This window comes from Silurus aristotelis (genome assembly GCF_946808225.1).
Source record: "Silurus aristotelis genome assembly, chromosome: 1".
NCBI classification, from domain to species: domain Eukaryota; kingdom Metazoa; phylum Chordata; class Actinopteri; order Siluriformes; family Siluridae; genus Silurus; species Silurus aristotelis.
Window position 1 is genome coordinate 43521051 of NC_139574.1, and position 21816 is coordinate 43542866.

Genomic DNA, 21816 nt, shown 5'->3' on the forward strand with positions numbered 1-21816 from the left:
ACAGAACACACACCAGGAGGTAGGAGGTGTACTGAGATTACTCTCGAACATGCAGAACATTTCATTCCTACATCCTTGTCCACATTCCGGCTGTTCCGTTTCCGCCCCCTCACCTGCAGGAAACTTCCCATCCAGGAGTTTCATTTCAGCCGCATCCTGCAGGAGATGAATTTGACCCACCAGCAGTTTATAGATCTGTGTATCCTGCTGGGTTGCGACTACTGCGGCACCATCAAAGGAATCGGACCCAAGAGAGCCATCGACCTCATCAGACTGCACGGCTCAATCGAGGAAATCCTCGACAACGTCGACCAATCAGTGAGTTCCTGTCCACACACACACACACACACACACACTGGAGCCCAGAGCGAGAAGTCAGTGGTGTTGATGATGAGTGTCCGTGTTGAATTCTGACCTTCATCCTGATCTTCTCAATGCTACCACGTGTGCTGTTGTTCTGACAGAAACACCCCGCCCCAGAAGACTGGCTTTATAAGGAGGCTCGCTCCCTGTTCCTGGACCCCGAGGTGGTGGACTGCTCCACTCTGGAACTCAAGTGGAACGAGCCTGATGAGGAGGGCCTGGTCCAGTTTATGTGCAACGAGAAGCAGTTCAGGTAAACGCAAGAGTCTTTAAAACTCCATCATGAAGGCTTCAGATCTACTTGTGCTCCGAGTCGAACGTTCTTCCTGATTGTGTTCAGCGAGGATCGGATCCGGAACGGCTGCAAGAAAATAACCAAGAGCCGCCAGGGAAGCACTCAAGGGAGACTGGATACGTTCTTCTCCATCACAGGATCCATCTCTTCTAAACGCAAGGTGTGTGTGTGTGTGTGTGTGTGTGTGTGTGTGTGAAGGCTGTGCTTCATGTGGAAATGAGAACACGCTCTTACAAGCTTCATATCTGGTTGTTCCTTCTTTTTTATTGTAATTACAGGAGCCTGAAGCCAAAGGTTCAGCCAAGAAGAAACCCAAGACGACACCAGGCAAGTTCAGGAAGGGCAAATGAAAAAGAGCTGCAGTAGTGCGTGATGATGTTCTCCAAGCCTTCATGTGCTGCTTCCTGTGGGCTCTTCATATTGAAAAGTCCCCTGGAAACGACACGATGCTGAAAAAACAATGTTTTCTGTTGGAATTAAATAAAGAAACGTTTCTAAACCACGCTTGTGTGTCACGTTTCATGCTGGAACAGGTTTTGGATCTCCTAGTTCAAGTGAAGGAACGTGGCTGGAAAAAGGCGAGTGTCCCAATACCGCGTAAGAGCTTGAAGCTCCAGTGTAACCTGTGAATCTGCAATCTTCAGGTGATAGAGAGGCACATTTCTTCTAGCATACAGTACTGTATAGACTGGGAAGATGTTCTACTAGATTTGGTGGAAGGGTGAGATCTTCATGGAGCTGGCTTTGTGTATTAACATGCTGGAGCAGGTTCTCCAAATTCATGTGAAGGAACAATTTCATGCTTATCTGGTTTTGGGCTTCTAAACCGTAGCAGCGTCTGGCTGGAGCTCATCAGTAATGTGGATCTGATGCGTGTTCCTGGTGCAAAACACAAACCATTCCTTCTTTTCAGACGTTTATCTTTTATCCTCCACTTTACCCTTTTATATACGTGTGTGTGTGTGTGTGTGTGTGTGTGTGTGTTTGAGTGTAACACCACAGGACCAAAAGGATGTGACCGTCACACTGATCTTCTCTCAAACACCTGCTCCAAACAAACTAAATTCCCCAGTGGAAAAACAGCTCCATGAAAAAAAAGGTTGATGTGGAAGATCTGAAGCTTAGAAAGTACCTGATCACCCCCCACCCTCCCTCCCCCCTGCTCTAAAAGACCTAGTGGAAGAAGATGATCTACAGGGCTGAGTGATATGGTGTCCATGGTGCTGATCAGGTGAACAGAGAGATTCCTTTTGGCCGTATGAGATCAGTGTTGATACCTGAGACGAGAAAGAGCTCTTACTGTATTTCATATATATATATATATATATATATAAAACCCCTCCCCCGTTTTTTTTTTTTTTTTACGTGACCCAATGCACATCTCCAGACGAGACGGCTATGATGGAGCAGACGGTGTGATGAGGCAGGGAATAAACCTCCACTGGGGTTAAAAAACAGTTCTGTGTTTAATATAGATCCTGTAACGTGGGATTGAACCCCTGCTGTCTGTACCAGTTTTCAATCTGAAATCAAATCATATTAGGAGAACGTATCAAAAAAATCAACATGGTGGACATTTTCTTTTAGAGGAAGTTTCTAATAATAAGCTCGTGTCTCTGTGTAATAAAAGCTGCTGAGATCCTCCCGAGTGCTGCTCCGGTCCGGTCCGGTCCGGTCTTGCTGTAATGTGGGAATGGGAGGAGCTAAAAAAGTGCTGGGTTTATTAGTGAATGGCGTCAGTTCAACCGCGGGCCGCTGATGAAGTTGTAGACCAGGAACTGTGACGTTCCACAGTAATGCGTAGCGAAAAGCTTCCCGTCAGGTGTGGGGTCTGAGAAGGCGATCTCGCCTTTGCTTAAATGGGAGCCGTAGATGAAGTTGTTCCTGGAATGAGAAGAAAGAAAAAAAAAGGCATCGGGTGAACTGTTGTGAAGTTTGTGTCCGTCGCCTCTCAGAAACGTGAATGACCACGTGTGGAATCACGATCACGTGACTGCTCACCTGAGACACTCAATCATGCGTGAGGCGATGCCTCTCCTCCTCATCATGCTGAAGACCCAAATACGACTGATCCCACACACTGCAGGCTCTGGAACAGTAGAGCAGCACCAGGCCCTCTGACGCTCGAACATCACCTTCTCCCCCTCAGAACCTTCTGGTAAAGGCTCCTCGATCACTCTGTAGCCCTGAAGACACCGTAATAAAAACACCGATACGTCACTTCTGGAAAAAAAATTTAAATAAATAAATAAAAACATCTGAAGTTTGGGTTTATTTAAAGTCAGAGTGTATTTAGCAGACGTTCAGACACGTTCCTCACGTTCACACAATGAGCGGTTACAGTGGCTCTGAACTTCAGTAGTCTGATTTACACCTCTTAGCCACTGAGACTCCCACCGAGACTCCCACTGAGACTCCCGCAGAGACAGACTCCCACTCATCTCCCACCCAGACTTTTACCAAGACTTCCACTCATCTCCCACTCAACTCCCAACGAGACGCCCACTCATCTCCCACTGAGACTCCCGCAGAGACAGACTCCCACTCATCTCCCACCCAGACTTTTACCAAGACTTCCACTCATCTCCCACTCAACTCCCAACGAGACGCCCACTCATCTCCCACTGAGACTCCCGCAGAGACAGACTCCCACTCATCTCCCACCCAGACTTTTACCAAGACTTCCACTCATCTCCCACTCAACTCCCAACGAGACGCCCACTCATCTCCCACTGAGACTCCCGCAGAGACAGACTCCCACTCATCCCCCACCCAGACTTTTACCAAGACTTCCACTCATCTCCCACTCAACTCCCAACGAGACGCCCACTCATCTCCCACTGAGACTCCCGCAGAGACAGACTCCCACTCATCCCCCACCCAGACTTTTACCAAGACTTCCACTCATCTCCCACTGAGACTCCCACAGAGACAGACTCCCAATCATCTCCCACCCAGACTTTTACCAAGACTTCCACTCATCTCCCACTCAACTCCCAACGAGACGCCCACTCATCTCCCACTGAGACTCCCGCAGAGACAGACTCCCACTCATCCCCCACCCAGACTTTTACCAAGACTTCCACTCATCTCCCACTCAACTCCCAACGAGACGCCCACTCATCTCCCACTGAGACTCCCACAGAGACAGACTCCCACTCATCTCCCACCCAGACTTTTACCAAGACTTCCACTCATCTCCCACTCAACTCCCAACGAGACGCCCACTCATCTCCCACTGAGACTCCCGCAGAGACAGACTCCCACTCATCCCCCACCCAGACTTTTACCAAGACTTCCACTCATCTCCCACTGAGACTCCCGCAGAGACAGACTCCCACTCATCTCCCACCCAGACTTTTACCAAGACTTCCACTCATCTCCCACTCAACTCCCAACGAGACGCCCACTCATCTCCCACTGAGACTCCCGCAGAGACAGACTCCCACTCATCCCCCACCCAGACTTTTACCAAGACTTCCACTCATCTCCCACTGAGACTCCCGCAGAGACAGACTCCCACTCATCCCCCACCCAGACTTTTACCAAGACTTCCACTCATCTCCCACTCAACTCCCAACGAGACTTCCACTCATCTCCCACTGAGACTCCCACAGAGACAGACTCCCACTCATCTCCCACCCAGACTTTTACCAAGACTTCCACTCATCTCCCACTCAACTCCCAACGAGACGCCCACTCATCTCCCACTGAGACTCCCACAGAGACAGACTCCCACTCATCTCCCACCCAGACTTTTACCAAGACTTCCACTCATCTCCCACTGAGACTCCCGCAGAGACAGACTCCCACTCATCCCCCACCCAGACTTTTACCAAGACTTCCATTCATCTCCCCCTGAGACTCCCACTCATCTCCCACTCAGTAATGTGCTATTCTGGTTCAGGTTAATAATCCTATGGCTCATCACTTGTTTAAAATGTAATATGTTTTTTTTTACAGGTTTATGATTCTGAACAAAACAAACCACTCAGAAGAACAACACTGACCTCCTGAATGTGTTCAGCGATCAGACACCCCGTCACCTTCTTGTCGTTTGAAATGAAGAGGAAGGTTTTGGTTTGAGAAGGAACCTTCGTCTCCACTTGCTGGAATCCCAGGTCGTTGTCCACCATTTCTCTGATCTCCTCCACCTCCAAACACACAAAATCAAACCAGACGATTAAGAACACCAGGTTCTCCTGATGCACTTCAGTTCTAAGACGTTTGAAGGAGGACTTTGAACGGTACCTTTTTCAGGGCGTATTTAGGATCGTCTGGGAGAACGAGGATGATCTTGCCGTCTGGGTATTCTCCTAAAATCCTCTCCTTCTTCCAGCCCTGTAGAAGAATCCAAATCAGGTGGGTTCATCATTGTGGTCCAAACAACATGCATCGTATCGTTCCTGCACTTCTTCTACCCTCTACAGTGATGTAAGTTCTCACCACGTATCTGACAGCGCTGATGAACTGGTTGTGGAACAGCAGGTGCTGCGTCTCGTCCTCGGTGGTGGAAGGAGAGTAGAGCATCCCACAGACGTTACAGGACGTGGCTCCGAACGCGTTCTGCTCAAAAACGTGTAACATTTCACACTGATATTAACGCACGTGCTTCCGGCGCTTAACGGCATCTTCTCGAGCGTTCGGTAAAATCGCGAATATAAAATCATACAAACTCACGCTGCTTTTCTGCTCTCCGTCTGGACCTGCAGACGTCGTGGTGTTCGTAACCTCGCTCCGAAGCTCTGCGTCCGACCCGCTGCTACAGCTGCTCCTGAAAACACGCCAACAACAATCAGGATCGGTTCCTCCACACAAAACCGGCTGAAGATCTCAGGTAGAACTGAAACGGCATTGTTGCAGAGGAAAAGGAAGACGGGATACGGGACGGGACGATACCTGCTTTTGGAGTCGGAATTTTCCGTTGGTGTTTTATGAGAAGCGTCGTGTTGGGTAGAGGACCTGATCCCTGTAGGAGCTAAAACAGAGAAATAATATCCAGAAGATCTGTAATGGCTGTTTTAAGGTCTTCTTATGGTCAGAGCAGGTACCATGAACAGGGTGTTTACCTGCGGAGGTCATGGTGCACGTGAGCTTTCCGGGTGTTCTGGACGACTCCACAGCCGTAGACGAGTGTTGCTCCGTTCTGCCCTGGAATGCAAATGAATAGATGTTCAAACACACAATTACAGCAGTATGAGGCAGTATGAGAGACGAGGACGTGGTATCTTTACCTCCTGTTTGGGGAGCGCCGGCTTGCTGGTCTCTTCGCTCGGCTCGTCGAGTTCAAAGTCGTCTGGAGAGTATTTTGGTCTGGGGTTGTATGGCTTATACTCCACAACAGGTCTAGGTTTGGAGCTGGTGATCCCGTTGGGCATGGGCGGGGCCACGGCCGGGAGCGTCCTCCTGCACTCGCCCGCTCCCGCTTTCAGCGTGGACGCCGGCGTGAGACGAGGAGGAGACGGAGGAGGAAGACTGACGTCGCCGGTCGGCACCGAGACGGGTGACGTCTGCACTGAGTCCTCGACCTCGTCCTGGCTAGCCTGCTCCGATTTCAGCTTTTTGACCCGCGTCCATGTCAGTTTGTCCCTCTGCAGTTCCACCTGCCTCAGCTTCTGGAACCGGGATAACTTCTTCTTCTCCTGGGTTTTGAGCGGAACAGAAACCTGGCTGAGGAAGAAGCGTTTCTTGGGCGTGCTCTCGTGCGTCTCCTCGGTGAGGCTTTCCGGGACGGGGAGGTCGCTGGACACGGTGGGGACGGTCGCGTTCTCCACCTCGTTTTTACTCTCAAACGACTCCACGCTGTCGTCCGTCTTGTCGTCTTTCGTAGCCGCCGTGTCCGACGCGATGTCATCTGCGATTTCCTCGCAAAGAGCTAAGAGGTTGAGCTGCTTGGGCGGCGGCCTCTTAGCCGCAGCGGCTCTCTCCTTTGCCATGGCTGCCAGACGCGCCTTGGTCCTGGCCTGAGGGTTCATCGCTTGCTTCTTGGGAGGTTCTGCGGTGTCCTGTGCAGGAGAACCTTGTGAGGAGTCTTTTGCTCCGTCTTGCGGAAGAGAAGGAGGAGTGGAGGTGCTCTCCTTACATACCGCAGCTCTGCTGGTTTCCGAGAGTCCCGTCGAGTCCTGGAGGTTCTGTGAGGGCTGCTCGTTACTCTGTAAGGCACTGAGGTCACCATGCGCTTCTTCTTCTCCTGACGTTGTAATCTCGACGACACAGTGTTCGATCTCGAGATCGTCCTGAGGCACGTCAGACGCTTCGGAGAACAGAGCGTCCTGCGGGAGACGTGCGCTCCCTTCACCGTCTGAGGTGTTTTCGCTACGCAAGTCGTCTTTGTTCACGCCTGGTTCTGGAAATTCACCTGCTGCGGGTTCTACCTGTACACCAGGGTCCACTAAGAGATCCTTTCTGCTCTCTCCGGACGCTCTGGCTGGATGGTAGATGGCAGCGTCGTGCTCGTCGTTCACGCCTAGACCGAGCTTGGTGATTCCGGCGGCTTGGCTTTTGTCTGGCAGTGTGGTTTCCTCGCTGTGTGAATCAGGAGGTTGACCGTAGCTGTGCTCAATTAACACGGGGAGCAGTCCGACCGCCGCGCCGCACGCCACGTCCTTCAGCGCAGACTCGCGGTTGTCCTTCTTCACCCTGGACGCGTACTTCCTGCTCCCCTTCTTCAGCGCAGGTGACGTGAGGCACGGTTTATCCCCGTCTCTGTTTGAAGCTCTAACGCTCATTCTCGGGTCCTTCACCACCGGGGTGGAGGTTTTTTTCCTTTTTGTGCCGCTCGCCTTCTTCGGCGGGGTTTTGAGCCTGGAGGAGCGTCGAGGCGTGTTTTCCGTCTCGTCTCTCGGCTGGGCTGAAGGCTTTTTTTTGGACTTGGCCGGACCTTGTTTCTGTGGTGCTGCTGACGTTTGGGGACGTTTGGGGCGTAGAGACGTTCGGGCGGGTCTGTCGCACGCCGCCGTGCTCGGGTCCGCTCGCTTCTCATCGTCTTGGGCTTCGGCAGGCTGCATTTTTCGTTTTTGACATGGCATCGTCGTGGAAACGGAATCCTGAAACACAAGAGATGAGTATGAGAGATCAGAGATGAGAACGAGACAGAAAAGCCCCTGAACCGCACCCCACACTCAAAAGTATCTGGACACCCGCCTTTCCAGCCAGATGTGCTTCGTCTCTTCCGTGTGCAGAAAGCCAGCTACATGAAGATCTGCTCTACATGGTTTGGAAGATCTCCTGCTACACCTTGTTGGAGTGAATGTGCTACATCCTACATGTCGTACTCTGAACACAGGACCCTGCTCTTCCTCCTGACTCCATCCAGAACCTTACAGCGTCCTGCCTGACCTACAGTTTGGTGATGGAACTAGTTGATGATGCCACCACTGAGATACTCCACTCCCTTTATCAGTAGACCCGATGGTGAACAGGTTCTATCAGAGAACAGCTGTGGACTGATCAGGAGCACTTCTCACTTCTTCATGTATAAACAGAGCAACTTTTACATTCAAAAGAATCCGGACATGAAAACCGGAAGTTGCTCAGATCTTGGCGCTGTGGTGGATCTACAAGGACGGAGGAGAGATGAGCTTCTGATCCCAGACACCTGGCGCTCCACGCGAGGCTGCAGCTCGGTGTCAGGACACGCTCCTCCGACATCGGCTCCTGGAGGTTTAGCTTTAGCAGCGCAGCTAACCCGCGGACAAGGGGGTGAATCCTACACGCTAAGAAATAAACACCACACGGACACGCGCAAAGCCGAAAGAAAGCCGCGTGGACGCGCGGTAACTTACCCCGGTTCTCTCCCCGGTTCGGTTTTCTCCTTTCCTTCCCCGAGAACAGCTGTTTGGTGCTGTGGGAAGTTTACGTTCTCTTCCGGTGCTCTGGAAGTTTCTTCGTCGCGCCTCGGGTTTCGCGCTCGCGTTTGCGTGCGCCACCTGGCGGACTGGCGGCGGCATTCGAAAACGATTAACGTGGATTTAACGCGACAAGGCGGCGATTTTCTTATTTATTTTTTAAAGACCAGACACAGTAAACAAATAAATAATAAAGCATTACTATTTACAGACAAATAATACGACGTTAAGCGTTTTTCTCCAAATAAAAAAAAAGAAGAAAAATGCTATAAGAGAGCGTTTAAAAAAAAATATTACATTCTCTGAAGCTAAAAACCTCTAGCAATTTGGTATATTTTTATATATTTATTTATCACAATTTTTAATTACACACATTACTTTTTTTTATTATTATTTTCACTCCTATTGTTGGCCTTTTATTCTCCCAACCACTAGATGGCGCTACTGGGTGTCTGATAAGCGTATAGCATCAAGCGAGTCATTTCACTGGCCGAATCCCAAATCCACTACATCTCTTTAGATAAGTGTACACTTTATAGGTGGGTTTAAAACGACCTCTTTGTTTCTACCCGATATGTATCTGTAACCTTAATTTGTACTGCGCATGTGCGCAAATCCGTCTTTATTTTATACTGCAAGAATTCAACAATCGATTAAATGATAAAAAAAAATAATACTTGAGTAAATAAAAATAAATGTAATCATTAAATTCATTCACACTATTTATTTAAATGAATAAATATCTTGTGTTTCTTAAATATAGATGTTTGTAAAGTAAAGTTTGTTAAACACTTCTTAAAAACATTTTTTTTTATATAAATATGTGTATATATTTATAATGCATCTGTCCTGAATATTCTCAGGTAAAAGTGTTATTTTATTGTCATGTTGTTTGTATCTGCTTAATAGTTTAATGTAAATAATAAATATATATATTAAAAAACAAAACAAAAAAAAACAACAACACTAAAGTGCTTCCGGTACGGATCGGGTAGCCACTTCCGGTATTAGAGATAAAGTGCACTAGGTAAGGAAGTGTATTTGGGACAGAGCCGAACAGGTCTGGCGCGGGATTCGGTTGTTTTGGAAAAGTTCAGAAGCGCTTCAGGAGAACAGGAGAAGCAGCTGCTGCTCTCACTGCGGTATTTTACTCAAATATTCACAAACAAATATATATTTATAGAAAAGGTTTATAAAAAAAATATATATATATCTATATCTCTATAGTGACGTCGCGCGCGCGCTGTCTCCGTTCTTTCAGGTTCAGCTTCTCCTCAGACAGCGGTGTGGTGTCCATCAAACCCCCCAGGAGACACCCCTGCGTCCACCGAAACCCCCAGGAGACACCCCCGTGTCCATCAAAACCCCCAGGAGACTCCACCGAAACCCCCAGGAGACACCCCTGTGTCCACCGAAACCCCCAGGAGACTCCACCGAAACCCCCAGGAGACACCCCCGTGTCCACCGAAACCCCCAGGAGACACCCCCGTGTCCACCGAAACCCCCAGGAGACTCCACCGAAACCCCCAGGAGACACCCCAGTGTCCTGACTGAGACAAAAGAGACAGGAGAGGAGAAGAATGAGCAGCCCTCGGTGCAGTGATGAGGTGGGCACACCCGGGAGCAGCGAGATGTTCCAGGAACTGCTGCAGCGCCTCAGAGACTGCCATGATCACACTATACAAGGTTCTTCTGGCACTTCAGGAACATAATCATCACCTCCTACATTTATACAGGAACATCATCATGAGTTTTAGAGCTGACTGTCGCTGGGTTTGGACAATATATTTAATTTTCTTCTTCCTCTCCTCCTCCTCCTCCCTTATCTCCTCATTCTCCTCCTCAGAGCTGCAGTTGAAGGTGAACAAACTGAAGAAGGAGCGCTGTTTGTAAGTGGAGCTGAACAACAAAAAATCTCCAAAATAAATCCAGATTCTTCATTCTCCGTTGTGTAGAACATCAGCTCAGGTGTGGGGAAGAGACCAGAGCACAGAGTCACTTCATTGTAGAAGAACCTGAAGAAGTGTGTGTGTGTGTGTGTGTGTGTGATTGTTTCTTCATGCAGTGATGCCCAAAGACTGGAGGAGTTCTATAAAAAGAATCAGCAGTTACGTGATCAGCAGAGAACACTGCAGGAATCCAACAAAGTCTTGAAGGAAAGGTACTTCACACAGCTTCAGCTCAATCGTACACTCCCAAAATTACTCCTATAGAAGACTTAATAAACACATACTCCATCCTAGAGCTCGTCAGACTCATCAGGTTTACAGATTAATCAATTAACCGAAACTTTTGGCAAAAAATCCATACCGATAGTTTTTCCAGGTTGCGATATACAGTACGAGAGCGGCCTCTAGAGGTGAATCACTGACACCGTGAATTTTTTTAATATTAAATCAGTCGCCCTCATCCAGGACCCTGTATCTCACATCACGTCCTAGATAGAAATGTGTTTTAGAATAAATCAGTCGTATTAAACGCACGGTGAGGATGAGGAGGGTCTAGAAATCTAACGTGAACAATGATAGTAATATGTGATAAATACGTTACTAGGCTGCAGTCTGGACCTTGTGATCGCTGCAAGGAAACCGAAAAGCAGCTGAAAAAAAATCAAGCACCGTTTGATCATCTGCTCATCAACGAGCTCCGTGAGTACACACACACACACACACACAATAAGGTTTGCTATGGGAAGATGTTCCACAAGATTTTGTGGAGATTCATTCGGCTACAATGGTGTTAGTAAAGTCCTGGGGTGCCGACAGCGTTTACGTTCATCTTGAAGATCATCTTCGATAGGGTTTATAACAGGAGATGAAAAGCAGATCTTATATAATAGTTTTTGGAAGAAGTGCATATGGTTGGTGTCCCAATACTTTTGCCTGTATAGTGTAGATATGCTCATATGGCTCATTTTGTGTGTGTGTGTGTGTGTGTGTGTGTGTGTGTTGATCAGAGTCTGAAAGAAATCTGCTTAAGGAAGAGATCAGGAAGCTCAGACTTCTGCGAGAGCAATCACGTGGACATCTGTAAGTGACACACACACACACACACACACACACACACACACACGTCTCACATTAGTGTACCGGTATCAGATTACATGTTCTGGAAAACCATAGGAAATGCATAGTCTGGATTTGACTTAAATGTTGAGGATGCTGAGGAGTGTGAGAACCTCCCCTATACTGGTTTCTAATCTCCGTGAGCTCCATTTTCAGTTCCCATCAGACCTCCTTCTCAGAGCCAGAAGAAGGCGTGATCCCGGATTCACCAAAGCAGCCCTTGTCCTTTCCTGTAGTCAACAAGATGAAGCGCAAGAGAGATCAGAGCAACATCCGCTACGCTGAAAATCTACCGTCTCCGCCACTTCACGGTTAGTCACTCCATAAAACACTCATGAAAATGTGCTAAATTAAATATAAATATATAAAAACTAACAGCACGTGGTGTCAGCGATCCGCCTCTAGAGGCCGCTCTCGTAACGACGGCTGACTTTCTCAGCCGCTCTATCAGCAGACGCAACCTGGAAAAACTATCGATAGGGATTTTTGCCGATAGTCAGACTGCAGAAAAGACCTAGATGAGCATCACTAAAAGAAAAAAAAAACGATCTATGGAGATATTTATAGATTTCAAGACTGCAAAGAGCCTGTATAGAAGCACCTCACTGAGCAACTTCAGTGTGATGTTGTAGAAAAAAATTTATGGACGGAGTGTCCAAAAATAGTTTCTTTGATTTGGTGTTCTGTAGACCCTCAGAGGAGAACCTTGGGCTACGCCGGAGCTGTGCTGGTTCCCGAGACGTGTGATCTGGATGTAACCTTCATCCCGAGTAAGAGTTTTATCGCTGATCAATCTACTAAAGATATAAAATATTAAAGCGTGATTAGAAACGTGCCACGTCACGTGAATTATGATCATCTATATATTGTATACGTATAATGAATTAATTTATATTTAGTTATAATAAATCTGTTATTTATAAACCGGTGTTTAGAATAGTGTTTAATACCAAAATACATTCCCTGACCCTGGTACCGTGATGATTTAGAGAGCGACACCAAGCGTCACGGCAGAACCGTGGTTCCAGAAAGCTGCCGTTTGGACCTGAATTCTCAGCAGGTTTGTTAGAAGCTTTATTGATATGATGTATCTTGGGTTGAGAAAAATGATGTCTGATGTTTGGGTTTGTTGTGGGGAAACGGCGTCTGCTGAATGAGGAAGTGCTTCTTCTTCATAACCTTCTCCTGCTTTTAGATGTCCGAGAGTGATGACGAAGACGAAGGAAAGGACAAGGCAAGGAATTTCACCAGGTAAGTAAACGTTCTTCAACATGTCTCCTGCTAGTGTGGAACGTTGTGACGTGATTATGAATACTAGAGTTTGGGTCCTAAGTATGTATTTTTTTCAGCATATCTTAAGGATGTTCTGCTTGATTGTGTTGAACATGTGCAGCTCAATTCCACTCTAATCTCAGCTCCATGGAGTAAGGTGAACACACAAACTTCTCTTCTCTGTCCCAGCAGTTGTCCCGAAGCTGAGGAGCAGAACGCAGAGAAGAATCGACCCGAGTCTTCTCAGAGACCGTCTAAACACCCCGAGCAGGTAGATCTCCACGCAGGACTTGATGGTCGTATGAACGTTTCTTCTAAAAGACTTCCATCATCATTGCATTGGAGTTCATTATGTTATATTTTTATTCATTTGAAGGAGTCAAGCGGAAGAAGAAGCTGGGAGAAGGATCGAGCCATGAATGAAGCTCCTGGTACGAGTCCACCTTCTCCGAACTCCAAGAGTTCTTCACTGAGCCAGAATCCAAACCAGAGTCCAAACGGTACAGACACAAACATCTACCGCATTAAGAACTAACGCATGATCATGTACAGTTCTAGTGTTTACTCAAGTCATTAATTTACATTCATCACTTTTAGCTTACATTTATCTCATTTAGAGGTAAGGGAGAGTGTGAGGTGAGGGAGAGTGTGAGGTGAGGGAGAGTGTGAGGTGAGGGTGAGATGAGGGAGAGGTGAGGTGAGATGAGGGTGAGTATGAGATGAGGGAGAGGTGAGTGTGAGATGAGGGTGAGTATGAGATGAGGTAAGTGAGGTGAGGGTGAGGTGAGTGTGAGATGAGGGTGAGTATGAGATGAGGGTGAGGTGAGTCTGAGATGAGGGAGAGGTGAGTGTGAGATGAGGGAGAGGTGAGTGTGAGATGAGGGAGAGGTAAGGGTAAGGTGAGGGAGAGGTGAGTGTGAGATGAGGGAGAGGTGAGTGTGAGATGAGGGAGAGGTGAGTGTGAGATGAGGGTGAGTATGAGATGAGGGAGAGGTGAGTGTGAGATGAGGGTGAGGTGAGTGTGAGAGTGTTAAGTTGGTCATTTGTGTGTTGCAGAACTCATATTGTGTGTGTGTGGATAATATTGTAGATGAAAGCTGGAGCATGGACCCAGGAGCTGCTCTGTCCCAATATGACACTAACGTCCCTCCTCACCCACAGGTACTGTTCCACACATTCCTGTACCTGACCCAGTAGACTTCTGGTGTTGGTCTGAACCAGTCTACACTTCATCATCCATCATGATAAAGTGAAATGATCTCATTCTGGAAGGTGTTCAGACTCTTTGCTGTGCATTGCTAGTTGTAGTCTGGTGCATATGAAGTGTTGGTTGAAATTAGATCAGAGAAGAAGATCTAAAACTGTTTTGAAGTCTAAGGTCACAGTGGCCTCAATTATTTTGGGAGATTGGTGAATGCAGCTGTGCATGGAAACATCTTCCAGATCCCACAAAAGAGCTTCAAAGGATCTGCCATGAAGAATGGGATAGGTTGCTCAAATTCAGGTGTAGAGATGTTCTTCAGGACAATTGGATTGGTCTTTAATCATTGATGGTGATTTAAGTGTAGACTGATGATCAAAAGGGCAATTCTTAATAGACAGTTTATATAAAAATATGAAATTACACTGTTAAATCTCACTTTTCTTTCCTTCACAGCCCATAATAATACAGGCTGAGACTGTAGACCTGGACTGCACATATGTGAGTCATAGTTTATTAGTAGCTCACCAAAGACAGACTGAACCGAAGCAGACAAACTGCACCACAGGTATCAGTAATTCTGCTCCTACACCATCATCCAAACACTAGAATCCCTCAGAAGTGTTGAACTCCTACACTAGAATCCCTCCGAAGTGTTAAACTCTTACAACCTCATCCAAACACTAGAACTACCTTCAAAGTGTTGAACTCCTACACCATCATCCAAACACTAGAACTACCTCCAAAGTGTTGAACTCCTACACCATCATCCAAACACTAGAATCCCTCCAAAGTGTTGAACTCCTAAACCATCATCCAAACACTAGAATTCCTCAGAAGTGTTGAACTCCTACACCATCATCCAAACACTAGAAATTCCTCCAAAGTGTTGAACTCCTACTCCATCATCCAAACACTAGAATCCCTCCAAAGTGTTTAACTCCTACTCCATCATCCAAACACTAGAAAGACCTCCGAAGTGTTTAAAGCCAATGGCGGGAGAATCGCACAAATATTCTCTGCTGCTGTCTTTTAAACTATTTTAGAATACGTCCTGGAACAACCAAGAAGATACTGTAGAAGCCACACTGTCTCCTTCAGTCTACGTTCCTCTGTAGCCTCCACAGAATTTACTCCGAGGGTTTCATAATGGCTTTAATATGTTCATGTGTTGTTCATTAGGAATTGGGCAGAAGGCTAACGACAGCTTAGCACATATCTTCGATACCACCGGCCACGAGGAGTACGAGTCCTGCCCTCAGGAGGACACGAGTCCCGTGGGGGAGGAGAATGAAGAAGAGGAGGAATGTGAAGAACAGGACATGGGACGAGGAGATGAAGTGATGGAGGAAGCAAAGTGTTTGGATGGTAAAGGCTTTTAAACCTGATGAAGAACGCAGTCGATTGTTCTCATGTAAAAGCCTCCGGTACAAGTTCTCAACCAGGAGAAGATTTCAGCTCTCGATTTCTCCCTTCACACGTTTACACGCGTTCCGTAGCGCAGTATATAATATAATCTAGTATATTCTCACGTCCTGTTTATTTTATAAATCACTTCTAAATCTACAGTATTGATGTGGATTCATTAATAAACACTGCCACAGTGATGAGGAATCTTATTTATTTATGTTGTTAAACAGAAGTCCACCCTGATGGAGATGCTGGTGAGAGGTGAGATCTCACTTTAACACCCAATATATCATTTCGAGATGATTCCTAAATGAAGAGGAGTTCTCCTAATTCTGGACTAAAAATCCGTTTTTTTTTTAAATCACGTCACGTTCTTCTTCACTTGTCCAGCGCTCAGGACCGGTCGGTTGCTCACGTGGTGGTTGTACGCAAGAAAGCGGAACGAAGGAAGCTTCATGGGCACACGTGCAAAGAGTGTGAGATCGTACGTATCCTTCCAGGTTTATTATAATGCGATAATAAATAAATAAATAAATGAGTCTCACGTCTCTTGCAGTATTATGCCGATCTCCCCGAGGACGAGAGACGGAAGAAACTGTCGTCCTGCTCGAGGCACCGTTATCGCTACATCCCTCCTTCCACCCCGGAGAACTTCTGGGACGTGGGCTTCCCTTCCACACAGACTTGCGTCGAGAGAGGTACGGTCACCTGCAGCTCTGTAGTGTTTTCTTCTTCACCCAGCAGAACTTCAGAAACGAATAGAATATAATCGAAAATATTCCTCCTACAGGATACATCAAAGAAGACAACCAGGCTGATCCACGTTTAAGGAGGAGGAGACCGTACCACGCGATGTTCTCACCAAAAGCTTTGTAGAACCACCGTACATATAACACACACACACACACACATCCATGGTTCATGTGTTTGATGGAGGTTCTACATCAAAAACGGTGAAACTTTGATTCATAATTGTGGAAATAAACAAATGATTGATCGCACACGTGGTACCAGAGTTAAATTCCTCGGAATCGATGCTGTAAGTGACAAATAAGCAGCTTCAAAGGAGAAGTCAAAATAATTTATTTAAAAAATATTCAGAAAAATAGATTTATATCTTAATACCTTTGGGGGGGTGGGGGGGTGTGTATATATATATATAACTAAAGTAATGCAATGAAAATATATTCAAATCTTCGAATGTTTTTAGTTCAAACACATTACACGAGTTACATTTTGACTTTGAAGGGGAAAAAAAAGCAACACAATCAACGCGTGCAAATTAAATTGGGAAGCGCTGCCGCCTACAGGTGAATTTCGGAACAGCAGCATATGAAATGCAGAATAGAGTAAAAGTGATATTGTATCTTTCGGAATATAACATATACCGGTATTTTTTCAGTACCGGTATACCACACATCCCTAGACTGCAGTCGCATTTAATCGTTTTTTTACACACTTGAAAGTAACATCTCAAAGTTTGGTCCTTGTAGAAAAAACAGAAAGCGTTTAGTTACAGTACTCGATGATCTTCCCCTGAAAAGAAGTTATAGCATGTCTGAAAATCATCAAAATTAGAAAACGTGATTCTTCAAATTGAAAAATATGTGCAGCCTGTCGACGTTCTCGTCGTGTCTCCAAAAGAGGCCTGAACTCCACCAGACATTGAGATGTTAGCAGCGGACTTTTCATTTGACACGTGCGTATCAGGTGCCACTGGAACAACTGGATTAGTAATACACGTGATGAGAGCACGAAGATCTGGAAATGATCTGTGCTTTTCCACATGATTGCCAGCAGATATTATTGTGTAACGTTTTATAATAATAAAAAAGTAACGTTTTTTGGCCGCTGACGTTTTCGTTTTCATCTCTCCAGAGCTCTGTTAGCGTAAATGTTCAGCGCCTCAGCTGCATGGTTCATGAAGATGCTGTAAGGAGAAGAAAATGTAGTGCAAAGATGTAATTCATATTACTGACAATGTTCACCATCACCAGTAATCACAGAATCCCAATGTATAAAGCGATCGACTCACCAGCACCACGTCAGGAGTCCAAACTCTGTGCCGAATAGAAATATGGACAGACCAGAAGCCAGAATCTGCACGGAAAAGACGACATTCAATACTCCTTAATTTAATCTCACTGGAATGAAGGTCCATCCACACGGATCAGTGTGCCATTCTTTCATTTCTCCACCAGGTGTCACCAGTGTGTTCTTTTGCGCCTCACTAATTACCCACTGTCTCCACTTGTGTGTCTTTTCTTTTGCTTTTCCCTTTCTACCTCTGGACTGTGTTTCTGGACTTTGGACTGCTATTTTTTTTTCTCTCTGCTTTGTGGAAGACGTGTCCGTCTGATAAGTAAATAAACCCTGTTAATTATTCATTACAGACTCGTTTTTACTCAAAGAGAACCAAAGAGGAAAAAAAAACGCTGACCTTGGCGAGGAACAGCCAGACGGCACAGTGCACCAAAGACGGTCCAGTCTTCAACTTGACCCCGGCCAGCAGCAGAAAAAAGCCCAGAATCCCGCTGTAGGTCAGAAGATCATCAATAGTTATAGTCTGACAAAAGTATGTGGACACCTGATCTTCCACATCTTCCAACCCATGAACAGCAGATCTTCATGGAGCTGGAACAGGTTTGGGTCTCTTAGTTCAAATGAAGGAACGATTCCATGACATCCAGAACAATTTTGAGCCTCCAACATTTCGAGAGAAGAACCATATATGGGTGGGAAAGGCAGGTGTCCCAATACTTTTGGCCAAACTGGTGTGTGTGTGTGTGTGTGTGTGGACTCATACGATGTAAAGTGTGTTGGGGTTCTACCTGGCAAAACATCCGCTATAGAACTTGTAGGAGCTCCGGAAGGGAAACTCCAAAACATCAAACAGATCACCTGCAGAAAACAATGTAAAATTAAGTGGGGGAAAAAATTCAATTATTAATTAAATTAATTAAATCGGATTACCGGTGGGATGTGCCGCAGCCGCCAACAGCAAGATGCTTCAAAAAGCAACAAAAAAATGGTTTTTAATAGTAAATCAACTCGTCTGTAAACCTCAGGAGAAGGTGAGAAGGTTTCTTTACCTCACCACGTAGTTGATGAACTGCTGCTCGAGTTCACTGTGGAGAGAAAAACACAAACTGAGATTAAAAATAACGACGTTTCCGCAATGAATGTTTTCTACGATATTCCAAATCCGCCTTGTTTACAGTTTCCTGTTGTTTTATTGTGTACGTTTGAGTGATTCGAGTTTGTGGGACTGAACTCAAATTTGAAAGAACTGATCAACCAATCAGCAGCTTCATCCACCATTCAGTAGATATGAACATCATATATAAACAGAAATAGGAAATTAAACCATTTAGCCTGAGATTTCAATTCCAAGTCCAAGGATTTGGTGGATTTTAAGGATTACGGTGAGCGCCCTCTAGTGGAACTCCGTGGCAAGAACATGATGAACACTTGGATATCAGGGGATGTGGTTCAAATGTGTCGCTGAACACCAGGAGATGTATCTCTGATCCGAAATTCATCTTTTAAACTCAAACCAGCAAATATATAAATATTGAATAGTGACCTCAGATGGCTAGATTTAAAATTCTTCTGGAAGACTCTGTAGGACCCTGAAACGAAAGAGATACAGAATTGTAATGGGTCAATCAAAATCCAGTGTATGATATCTCAATTTATGAACACAACAAATCCTCGTGGCCTCAATGACGTGCATGAAAGGAAACTTGATATACGGAGGTAAAAAAAAAACATCAACAACTTTTACAATAATATAAAAAAAGAAAGTCTCACCAACGCAGCAAAAGTGGACGAAAGCCCAGAAATAGGGGTCGGGTCCAAACTGAGACACAAGCAGGAGATGATCAGTTAGTGGAATGAGGGGTTTTTGGATCAGGAGACTTGGAATAATGCGTTTTAAAAGTTATCTGAAAAACGGCCTTATAACCCCTCCCACAGTGATGCACAGCAATAATTGTTTTTTTTTGAAGACCTGATCAGGACCAGATGATTTTGATGATTGGAGATCTGTGCGTATTTGATATGAGTTACCTGGAGATTCTGAAGCGTAAGAGTGACAGCTGACACCAGTATCAGGACAGAACTTAAAGCAGAAAGAACAGAAGAGAAGAAAAGTTACTCAGAGTGAAGTGGAAAAGAAACACTGCACTCGTCATCAACACGTGCAACACAAATAATCCCTACCTGATTGTCCTCATCCACGACGACCTCTTTCGGAAAATAAAACAGAAAAGAAGAAACTATTAGAATGATTTAAGTGGGTTTTATTATTATTGGTATTTTATATTTATATACACCCCAAATGCAACTTTTGCTGTGTTTCCACACGGACGGATTTAATTGCCGGATTTGGGTGCTGGATTTGAAATGTTGGTGATTCAAAAACAGTTTTCCGGCGGCGTTTTTTTATTTCTTATTATTTATAACTGAGTAATGAAATGATGGCGTATAAAAATCGCTTCTTTTATATCATTTTTGATTTTATATGTTTAGTAAAATTTTAAAATGAATTTGCGTTAAAGCCTCATCACCTCGCCTACGTCAGTCCCTGTAATGACATGTCTCTGTGCTCACCTCTTTCTGTGTGACTCGGATGAGAAGACAGAAGACCACTTCAGACACATTTTGCAGCACAAAAAAGAAGGGGATGGGCTACGTAAAAACACACACACACACACACACACACACACACACACACACACACACACACACACACGGGCAAAAAAACGTGAAACGTGAGTGTGATTCAGCTCTGCAATTTAATTCTCGATGATAAATACAGCACATACCAGCATGGACAAGGCTTTAGACCCGCCGTATATGTTCCCCAGGAAGAGGACGGCTCCTGGAAGCCAGTACGCTGCAGCAGATCTGCTCGGGGATGGAACGGGATGTTCATTAAGAATACAAGAATCTTAGGGTTGGGTGTCCACAAACTTTTGGCCATAGAGTGAACTTTCAGTTCTGCCTCTGAGATGCTCTTCATCTTTTCCGGGTCGATTAGAGGTCTTTCTGCACTGTATGCTCTGTATGAGTTTTGTGGGTGTGGCTAAATGCAAATTAGCGATGCCATGCTTTTACATAAATTTACATAACTATTTAAAAAAAAATGCTTCTCTCTCACGTGTGTGTGTGTGTGTGTGTGAGAGAGAGAGAGAGCGATGGGATTACCTGGGGAAAGTGCTGATTTCCACCCATCCCAGTTTCCTGGTCGCCCAGAGCAGAAGAGCTCCAGTGCAGGATTGCCACCTGGAGATCAGAGAGGAACAGGAGATAGAGAAGGTGATCATGAAGTGATGTGAGGAAGAAGGAAACAGAAACACAGAGTGTGGAGAGTGTGAGGGTGATGCTGGAGAGTGTGAGGGTGATGCTGGAGTGTGTGTGAGGGCGACGCTGGAGAGTGTGATGCTGGAGTGTGTGTGAGGGTGATGCTGGAGTGTGTGATGCTGGAGTGTGTGTGAGGGTGATGCTGGAGTGTGTGTGAGGGTGACGCTGGAGAGTGTGATGCTGGAGTGTGTGATGCTGGAGTGTGTGTGAGGGTGATGCTGGAGTGTGTGTGAGGGTGACACTGGAGAGTGTGATGCTGGAGTGTGTGATGCTGGAGTGTGTGTGAGGGTGATGCTGGAGTGTGTGTGAGGGTGACACTGGAGAGTGTGATGCTGGAGTGTGTGTGAGGGTGATGCTGGAGATTGTGAGGGCGACGCTGGAGTGTGTGAGCGTGATGCTGGAGTGTGTGTGAGGGTGATGCTGGAGAGTGTGAGGGTGATGCTGGAGTGTGTGAGGGTGATGCTGGAGTAGAGAGACTCACACTCACCCCTGGAACAGTGTTGGGTAGGTAAACTTCAGCACTGACAGCACATACTGCAACACCAAACACACTCTTATTATTACTGTTACTACTGCATTTCACTGAAGAACATCATACACACACACACACACACACACACAGTATAGTACCTTATTAGTGAAACAGGAAGTGATGAAACAGATGCAGAACAGGAGTCCTGGAACAGCACGCGCCCAATTCATCAGTCACAAATCCCCTTTATTATATATACACACATATAACTAATAAACAAACTGCACTGAACCTGACACACACACACACACACACACACACACACACACACTGTACTGGGGCTCCACGTTGATCACAATACTACTTCCGGTCTTCTTGACATCTACCGCTAAGATAAAAGCACGAAGGCGCGACATTCATGGTTTAGTGTCCAATCCCATAAAACAACAAAAAAAGAAATAAAAATATTATATGGGTACTAATATCAATTACATATGTTTTTATCACATTTTAATAATATATAT

At 45.8% G+C, this 21816-nt stretch overlaps 4 protein-coding genes across 8 annotated transcripts in view; 2 read left to right on the top strand and 2 right to left on the bottom strand.

Annotated features, from left to right (window-relative positions):
* fen1 (flap structure-specific endonuclease 1) overlaps nt 1-1160 on the top strand; it is an 8466-nt gene extending 7306 nt beyond the window's left edge. For both annotated transcript variants that reach the window (XM_083564172.1, XM_083564173.1), the window contains exons 8-11: nt 120-318; nt 465-616; nt 704-818; nt 937-1160. In XM_083564172.1, coding sequence (XP_083420298.1) covers nt 120-318; nt 465-616; nt 704-818; nt 937-1008 — 538 coding nt within the window. In that variant the 3' untranslated portion in view covers nt 1009-1160. The remainder of the gene's footprint in view (nt 1-119; nt 319-464; nt 617-703; nt 819-936) is intronic.
* Nucleotides 1161-2105: 945 nt separating this feature from the next.
* On the bottom strand, nt 2106-8594 carry esco1 (establishment of sister chromatid cohesion N-acetyltransferase 1). Of its 2 annotated transcripts, none has more exons than XM_083562137.1 (10): nt 8443-8594; nt 5893-7704; nt 5728-5809; nt 5558-5636; nt 5339-5432; nt 5105-5224; nt 4910-4999; nt 4669-4812; nt 2660-2844; nt 2106-2542 (listed from the first exon to the last, which is right to left on the bottom strand). In XM_083562137.1, the coding sequence occupies exons 2-10, from the start codon at nt 7684-7686 to the stop codon at nt 2395-2397; spliced, it is 2736 nt and encodes a 911-aa protein (XP_083418263.1). In that variant the 5' UTR covers nt 7687-7704; nt 8443-8594; the 3' UTR covers nt 2106-2394. The 2 variants fall into 2 exon arrangements, with proteins under 2 accessions (XP_083418263.1, XP_083418262.1); XM_083562136.1 differs by having other exon boundaries at nt 5558-5627; nt 8443-8550.
* A 901-nt stretch (nt 8595-9495) lies between these two features.
* On the top strand, nt 9496-16371 carry rbbp8 (retinoblastoma binding protein 8). Its single transcript, XM_083551941.1, has 20 exons — nt 9496-9647; nt 9767-10191; nt 10352-10394; nt 10571-10666; nt 11059-11153; nt 11462-11534; nt 11727-11881; nt 12260-12340; nt 12560-12630; nt 12766-12821; nt 13032-13113; nt 13219-13363; nt 13460-13473; nt 13899-14003; nt 14500-14611; nt 15226-15411; nt 15684-15714; nt 15844-15937; nt 16010-16151; nt 16244-16371. Exons 2-20 carry the CDS (start codon nt 10086-10088, stop codon nt 16327-16329), a joined length of 1773 nt encoding a protein of 590 aa, XP_083408067.1. The 5' UTR covers nt 9496-9647; nt 9767-10085; the 3' UTR covers nt 16330-16371.
* A 780-nt stretch (nt 16372-17151) lies between these two features.
* On the bottom strand, nt 17152-21705 carry tmem241 (transmembrane protein 241). 3 transcript variants are annotated; one of them, XM_083542186.1, is made up of 15 exons: nt 21451-21705; nt 21308-21354; nt 20665-20742; nt 20283-20369; nt 20068-20145; nt 19678-19703; nt 19525-19576; nt 19267-19315; nt 19040-19085; nt 18546-18581; nt 18427-18461; nt 18285-18354; nt 17894-17987; nt 17489-17553; nt 17152-17383 (listed from the first exon to the last, which is right to left on the bottom strand). In XM_083542186.1, exons 3-15 carry the CDS (start codon nt 20689-20691, stop codon nt 17320-17322), a joined length of 729 nt encoding a protein of 242 aa, XP_083398312.1. In that variant the 5' UTR covers nt 20692-20742; nt 21308-21354; nt 21451-21705; the 3' UTR covers nt 17152-17319. The 3 variants fall into 3 exon arrangements, with proteins under 3 accessions (XP_083398312.1, XP_083398311.1, XP_083398313.1); XM_083542185.1 differs by having other exon boundaries at nt 20283-20364; nt 21451-21698; XM_083542187.1 differs by having other exon boundaries at nt 21302-21354; nt 21451-21525.
* Between the last annotated feature and the right edge of the window lie 111 nt (nt 21706-21816).

What these genes read in the sequence shown, in the direction of transcription:
- tmem241 (XM_083542185.1), bottom strand. Translation starts at nt 21,522, where the DNA reads ATGAATTGGGCGCGTGCTGTTCCAGGACTCCTGTTCTGCATCTGTTTC. An exon ending in CTTCCTGTTTCACTAATAAG is followed by an intron (nt 21,355 to 21,450) that starts GTACTATACTGT and finishes TTGGTGTTGCAG; the next exon opens with TATGTGCTGTCAGTGCTGAA. An exon ending in GAAATCAGCACTTTCCCCAG is followed by an intron (nt 20,365 to 20,664) that starts GTAATCCCATCG and finishes ATCCCCGAGCAG; the next exon opens with ATCTGCTGCAGCGTACTGGC.
- esco1 (XM_083562137.1), bottom strand. Translation starts at nt 7,686, where the DNA reads ATGCCATGTCAAAAACGAAAAATGCAGCCTGCCGAAGCCCAAGACGAT. An exon ending in TCAGCGCTGTCAGATACGTG is followed by an intron (nt 5,000 to 5,104) that starts GTGAGAACTTAC and finishes ATTCTTCTACAG; the next exon opens with GGCTGGAAGAAGGAGAGGAT. An exon ending in CGCATGATTGAGTGTCTCAG is followed by an intron (nt 2,543 to 2,659) that starts GTGAGCAGTCAC and finishes TTCTCATTCCAG; the next exon opens with GAACAACTTCATCTACGGCT.
- rbbp8 (XM_083551941.1), top strand. Translation starts at nt 10,086, where the DNA reads ATGAGCAGCCCTCGGTGCAGTGATGAGGTGGGCACACCCGGGAGCAGC. An exon ending in AACAAAGTCTTGAAGGAAAG is followed by an intron (nt 10,667 to 11,058) that starts GTACTTCACACA and finishes ATACGTTACTAG; the next exon opens with GCTGCAGTCTGGACCTTGTG. An exon ending in TCTGCTCATCAACGAGCTCC is followed by an intron (nt 11,154 to 11,461) that starts GTGAGTACACAC and finishes TGTGTTGATCAG; the next exon opens with AGTCTGAAAGAAATCTGCTT.